The 7,312-nt window shown below is 34.1% G+C and overlaps 1 protein-coding gene and 1 long non-coding RNA gene across 3 annotated transcripts; both read left to right on the top strand.

The window, feature by feature from the left end:
• Positions 1 to 1,835: 1,835 nt before the first annotated feature.
• Positions 1,836 to 2,872, top strand: LOC132621930 (putative GEM-like protein 8). Its single transcript, XM_060336414.1, has 3 exons — positions 1,836 to 2,045; positions 2,167 to 2,444; positions 2,533 to 2,872. Exons 1-3 carry the CDS (start codon positions 1,919 to 1,921, stop codon positions 2,722 to 2,724), a joined length of 597 nt encoding a protein of 198 aa, XP_060192397.1. The 5' UTR covers positions 1,836 to 1,918; the 3' UTR covers positions 2,725 to 2,872.
• A 342-nt stretch (positions 2,873 to 3,214) lies between these two features.
• On the top strand, positions 3,215 to 5,998 carry LOC132623781 (uncharacterized). 2 transcript variants are annotated; one of them, XR_009576422.1, is made up of 2 exons: positions 3,215 to 5,187; positions 5,612 to 5,998. It is a non-coding gene; the product is annotated as an uncharacterized LOC132623781 (long non-coding RNA). The 2 variants fall into 2 exon arrangements; XR_009576423.1 differs by having other exon boundaries at positions 3,215 to 5,485.
• The last annotated feature ends 1,314 nt before the right edge of the window (positions 5,999 to 7,312 follow it).

The following is a 7,312-nucleotide window of genomic DNA, read 5'->3' as shown; positions in this document are numbered from 1 at the left end:
GTATGGTCAAGATGGATTCCCTGATAAGCTATTAGCTATGAGGGATAGCCAATGGCTAGAATCATATTACTAGGTATGTGGGAAGGCCCCAAGTGAACAATTAAAATATCAAATTGACCTTCAAAAGTTGAAAGACTTTTTTACCCTTCAAGCAAATACTAACCTCCATATATCTCTCTTCAATTACTATCATTACAATACTCTTTTAAGTACTATAATTTTCCATAGATAATCTAAACTTGGAAGCAAATGAAAAGAAAAGAGAATAAAATTTTAACCTTTGGGCTCCACATCATTTAAGTTGTGGAAAAACATTGGGACACCGCCATAAAGTCCAAATAAACTGCCGTGAAAAATTCAATTTTACAAAATCACTGCAAAATGAAGTTAAACCGCTGTTAAATTACGTAATTTGTGGCTCTTAATAAACCACTATGCCGCCCGCTGGAAAATCAATATCTAGCTAAACTGCCGCACAAAAGCAACCGCTAAGACCCCTTTTTTTTGTAGTGAAACTTTCTAACTCCCTCATGTTAAATTAATCCGGTAATTATAGAAGCCAAAAAGTCTTATCACGGTTTGTTTTCTACTACAAATTCCAAATGTCCCAGTCAGGAAAAACAAAAAGATTACTACCTTACTTCTCACTGAAATATAATCACCAAAACAATGGATATACTCTTTTGCTTTTCTCTTAATTTACAATGGTTGTTTTCAGTCCCATTTTTATTTGCAGGCTTCGAAAAGAATCTACTACGATCTGTTACATTCCCCAATGATCCATATATCTCCGATTCCTCAAATTTTTATTTTCTCTTTCACATTTTCATCTAATGACAATTCTATGTATTTGAATTTTGTTGAGAAAGCATAAAGCTCTTGTCTCATGTTCTTTCAAGCATTTTTTGAATTTGCTTTATAAATTATGTTGTTTGATTGATGTTTAAGAGTTTGATTCTTTCTAACATGATTTTTTTTTTTTTTTTGGCACCATTTTTTGCAATTCTTTTTCTTGAGGTTATCTTCTCCACAAATATATCAAGAGATAAATAACTATATATCACTGTAAAAGTAGGCATGCATTAGAACATTAATTAAATTGAAGGATCAATGACAGATATATACTTTACGCCTCAAAAATTGAAGAATATTTCTCAAGTTGAAAGTAAATTTGATTTATCAATAAAATTAAGATTCTTGAAATTAATACTATAAATGATATAAAGTCTAATACTTAAATATGAAAAATTAGATTTGTCATTGGTGAAATGAAAGGGGAATAACAATCTTAAAGAGGAAAACATATAATTGAAGTTGAATACGATTCAATGCTATGTAAAAGAGAGATTTTTAGTTAGCAGTTAAAATTTTCCGCGTCACTACATATTCCTATTTTATAGCTCAAAACTTTTAAAGTTTATATAATTCTATAATGTATAATAATGAAAGAGGACAAACATGCAACACACGATTTCCAAAAACTAGTAAACAATTAAAAACAGAAAAGTTATATCTTAAATTCTGAATGCCAGTGGTTACATCATAAAACAAATTTGCCAGCTCGAAAAAGTGTCAGTGTGACGATAAACATATCAGATCCTTTACATGCTTAGATCGTTTTGAATCCTTGTGTCTCAAATACCTTTTACTTATTTGCTGAAATAAAGATAAAAGAGTATTTAACTTTTGACAGGAATGCCGCCTTTGCTCATTGTGAATCAGTAACACATAAGCCTAAACTTTTTCATAGTTGTTCTTTGGTGACCAAAGGATGACTCAGGATAACTATCAGGCCACTGACCATTTTTCTCTTATATATATAGTACTATAAGTATATATATCCCTCTGCACAACATATTAATCCATCACAAACAACAGCTCCGGGTCTAAAGCTAACAAAAACGAAGCATTTACAGTGATGCCAATCGGAAGAGTTCCAATGATTTCACAGAGCAGACTTTTAACTGCTTCTGTAAACACCCTTGAAAATTCAAAAAGCACAAGACAGACACTCGAAAACTTTACGAATGGCTTTCAAAAAGATGGTAAGTACTTGAATTGACCAAGAAGTTACTGAGAATTATTTTTCATCACTTGGTTCCTTTATAATTTGTATTGGAGAACATTATCTTTCCTTGGCTAAAAGCCTTGATATTTTTTATGTAGAGAGATTGTGGCCTCGACTGATCGAAAGTGTGAAGGGAAAGTTAAGACTGCAGGGGGCAAAGATTCTTAAACTGAAAAGAATGAAGAATGTTTTTGAGAAAAATTTTAGTGTCAAACCCGAAGAAAAACTTGTAAAGGCAGCTCAGTGTAATTTACAAACAACAGCAGGGCCTATAACTGGCCTTCTCTTCATTTCTACAGTTAGAGCTGCTTTTTGCAGTCACAAACCGATTAAGATTTCTTCTCCCAGTGGCGAGATTATTAAATTCCACTACAAGGTAGGATTTGCAACATACTCAGGTTTTAGTCTTTTATTGCTCCTGCATGCTTTTCTTCTCACTTCTTATTTTTCAACTGGTACGACAGATCTCAATTCCACTGAGAAAAATAAAGAAAGTCATCGAGAGCAAGAGTTTGAAGAAACCATCACACAAGTACATTCAAGTAGTAACCGAGGATAATTTTGATTTCTGGTTCTTGGGATTCTTGAATCACATTAGCATCTTGAAATGTCTTCAGGAGGCTATTTATGAGACTCAATGCCACTATACTCTATGACAAAGCTGGAAATTTGCTACGCACGTTGGTTTTATGTATACAAACCAGATGGACGAGCTTGTACATTAATTTTTAGTTTTTAGACTAGAGCATATCATCAGCATGTAATTTCTAAACTAGCTTAATTAAGCAAGAACCATTTTATTCAGATTTTGTTCATAGATAGATATGCTCCGGGCCTTTCGGCCAAAATTATGTCCATAATGATAAGAATCTGATGTGTCCTGAATTAAAAAATTAACTTTTGAGTAAGACCTATATAAAGGGTAGTCTAAAGGCTTAAAGAGATAAACTATCAGCATTAGCAAAATCTATGTTAAAGAAAGATTTCTCTGTGACTAGTGATCAAATAGTCCAAATGTTGAATAAGGGATATTATTGTCATTTACGGAATAAGTGACTCTATATTCTGCTGAACGGGAGTCAACTTCCACCAGACTTGTTAATTAATCAATAAAGATATTGAAAAAGAAGATGAAATGGCATTGACAACTCTGACAAAAAGTTGTTGCTGCTGTAATCAAAATGCTAGTAAAGGAAATGGATACCCTACGATACCACGTTCACACTTTTTTGTTCACTACTATGTTTGAAATTACTGGTCCGACTAACAACTAATTCGAATTAGCATTGTGAAACTTCACTAAGGGGTAAAGCGCTCCCTACAAGAAGTTATCCATTTCGGAGCTCATGTCCAGGACCTCTGATTAAAGATTAAGGGATCTCAACCATCTCTCCAAACCCCTGTCCCTTTCAACTTTTCACACTCTGTAAGGTATCCCTTACTTTGTCACTAAGTAATATATACTTGGTCTTTTAGAGCTGCCCCTTTCGTATCAAGAATAATATGAAACCAACAATAGCAGATGAAGAAATATGAGATTACCTCAATTTCGGAAGGTTAATATGGGCACAAGTTACTAGAATTAACTTTGAGAATTCAAATTATTATTACTCACTCAGGATTACCTATTTGGGAAGTCAAACAACTCTTTCTTTGATTACGGTTTTCTTCAACTCTTTTTATATATTGTGAATTACTCCCTCCATCCCAATTTATGTGGCACCCTTTGACTAGGCACGGAGTTTAAGAAAGTAAAGAAGGCTTTTGAAACTTATGGACCAAAACAAGCCTTAAATATTTGTGTGGTTGTAAATCATCTCATAAAGTTAAATTGTATTATACAAATGTGACATGTTTTTGGGACAGACTAAAAAGGAAATTGTATCACATAAATTGGGATAGAGGGAGTATTAATTATGCAGACTTGTAATACTTTATATGTAGTTTTTAACTCTGTAACCATTCAATTACCAGATATGCCAACTCTTTTGTTAAAAGTAAAAATGTGACCCTTACATAATAAAGGAACCTTGCCAAATGTGAGAGTTCCATAAATTTATCTACAACCATTTGAAAACTTTATCTGCTTTCTGTTAAACTTTCTACTAGCTGCATATTAATTCTAGTACAATATCTGTTTCTTGATTCTGATCTGATATCAGGGACAAATGTTGATCATAATTCACATATTCACTTCTATATTCTCTCTCTCTCTCTCTCTATATATATATATATATATGTATATGTAGTAACAATTGAGGGCACCTGAAGTTAGAAGTTGAAAAGTATCTATATGATCGTAGAAATGAATCAAAGCAGGCTATGTCCGATGCCACATGACTTTTTTCTTCTTAATCAATTGCACAAGGAATGGAACGTTAAGGCTCTAAACTCGTTTAGAAACATTCGAGTGCACATTTGAACAAGGGGTCAATTGGTAGCTGGTTAGAGCTATGCAAGTAATGTTGCAAACAATTTAGTGTAAGAATAGAAGCAGTGAGATAGGCGACAATTGAATGTCTGAACAGTTTGCCGTGTCAGATCCGTTACATACCTTTTGGATCTTGTTGTTGAATGAAAGATTTGAGTAAATTACTGTTTCAGAAAAGAAAAGTAAGATCTTAAAGGTAGCATGCCAGCTCAGAGTGTTGGTAAACTTATCGGATCCTTTACATGCTTAGATAATTGCCTATCCTTTTGTCTCAAGTACCATTACTTTATCGCTAAAAGAAAGATAAAGCATTTAACTTTCATAGATTTGCCGCCTTTGATCAGTCATTTTGAATCAGCACATGTGTCTAAACTTTTTCACAGTTGTTCTTTGGTGACCAGAGGATGACTAAGGATAACTACCAGGGCACTGATCATTTTTTCTCCTATATATATGCAACCTCTGCGCAAACTATTAATCCATCACAAACAGCAGCTCTGAGTCGTCTAAAGTTCAATTGCAGTTTTAACAAAAGCTGAAGAAGTTATAATGATGCCAAACCAAAGAGTTCCAATGAGATCACAGAGAAGACTTTTAACTGCTTCTATAAACCCGTCGCAGACCCTTGAAAATTCAAAAATCACAAGACATACACTTGAAAATCTTACGAATGGCTTTCAAGAGGATGGTAAGTACTTGATTCAACCCCAAACTTACATATAGAAAATTACTTTTCCCCATTGTTTTCCCTTAATTTGTGTAATTTCAAGACATTGTCTTTCCTGGCTAATTGTCTTGCTATTAATTTTGTCCTGCAAAAAGATTGTGGCCTCAACTGATAGAAAGTGTGAAGGACAGGTTAAGCCTGCAGAGTGGAAAGATTCTTAAAGTGAAAAGAATAAAGAATGTTTTTCAGAAAAATTTCAGTGTCAGACACGAAGAAAAACTTGTCAAGGCAGCTCACTGTAATTTACAAACAACATCAGGTCCTATAGCAGGCCTTCTCTTCATTTCCACAGATAGGGCTGCTTTTTGCAGTTTTTTCTGCTTTTGCACATCCAAAGCAATTACCTTAAGAAGTTTTCTAACTTTTTCTTTTTCAACTGGTTCAGATCTCGATTGCGCTGAGAAAAATAAAGAAAGCCACAGAGAGTAAGAGTTTGAAGAAACCATCGAACGAGTACATTCAAGTAGTAACTGAGGATAATTTTGAGTTCTGGTTCTTGGGATTCTTGAATCACAAGAGCATCTTGAAATGTCTTCAGGAGGCGACTTGTGAGACTCAATGCCACTATATTCTATGACAAAACTGGAGTTTGTTCAGAATGTGGCACACCTGATCTCACTATAGAGGAATGAGCTAGTACATATTAATTGTTAGACTAAAAAATATCGACATGTAATGTGATATATTCTGCTAAATGTGCCATTAGTCTATGTTCTTTTTCTTGTCCATTAAGAGCTAGTGGTTATATTGAGATTAGTTTTTTAGTTTCAAAGCAAGAGATCTTCTTTTATTCTTTTGCATAATTTCCCTTCTCCACTTACTTTTCAGTTTCATAGACAGTGCAAGGTCAAGGCCAAAGCTTCAAAGGCAAAGACTTTAGGCCTCCAAATTTTGGGGCACCTTTCCGTTTCTTTTTATAGTAGGTTCTATGGCTAAGTTGAAGCTAACTTTTTAGCCGTGAGATTGATGAGCTATATTGTCAATTGAAAAAAAGAATAGGATAAATTGATTAAAAAAATTGTTAATATAATTTTGTTTTAGGCCATCCGCGGACCTCTCAGCAGAAGTCAAGTGGCTTAGTTAGCTATGATGTCACTATTGGAAATACAAAAATTACCGACATCAAATCCTTCAGAAGGCCATCAAAAAACAAAAAATACTGATGAAATATTCGGCAGGAAAGTGCCCCGTCGATAATAAATTGCTTTGCAAGACCTTCTGACGACCAACAACTGGAATTTCCAATAAATATTTACAATGGATCTGAAACTCGGTCGTCCTAGAAAATTCGATAAAAGATGAAGTTACCAACCGCTGATCGTTGGGAAATCTCGACAGAATACCACGTCCAGTTGTCAGAAAAGATGGAATTTCTGGGAAAATATTGTGAACTTTCCAACAAACAACTGTCAATATTTATGTCAATCCGTCAGAATATCTAGGAATTCTAGGACAATTCTTTGATATTTCAAATAGCTCTACATTGGAAAGTGTGTTTGGAATGATTTTCCAATGGCTAAACGTGGGAATTCCTGTGTTTTTCATAATATGGAAATTATTTTGGCGGTAAGCCTTGCAGAATTACTTTAAGGTTACATTAATTCAAAACCTCATAAATTTAAACATTGATAATGGTCAAACACAGACCTAATGACGTGATTAAACCAACCCCAAGCCATGTACATGGTCCAACCAAAAAGGAATCACTCGCAAATCTCTATGAAATCAATGGGAAGAACAAGATTTCGCAGAAGAATAGATTTGAATCTCAATATAGAGAAAAATGATTGTATTTTGTAATACTCTGCAATGTACAAGTCCGTAGCTATATACTGAGCTTAAGGATTTAACCGTCTTAAATAAGCTAAACTCTTTTCTAACTAGCCAGCCAATTTCGTTAAACTCCCTTTGCAACGATATACCCATTATAATCCCACAAGTGGGGTCTGGGTCGTTAAACTTCCTTTGATTTGACAATTATACCCCTCACCTATTACACTATTGAAAGTATATCCCCCAACTACAATAGTGAATATAACTACTTCCTTTATAAGAGGATTCTTATCCTCGAGGATCAAAGTGAGGA

The sequence above is a fragment of the Lycium barbarum genome, chromosome 12 (genome assembly GCF_019175385.1).
Source record: "Lycium barbarum isolate Lr01 chromosome 12, ASM1917538v2, whole genome shotgun sequence".
NCBI lineage: Eukaryota > Viridiplantae > Streptophyta > Magnoliopsida > Solanales > Solanaceae > Lycium > Lycium barbarum.
Note: the sequence above shows the minus strand (reverse complement) of the source record. Positions and strands in the feature narration are given on the sequence as shown.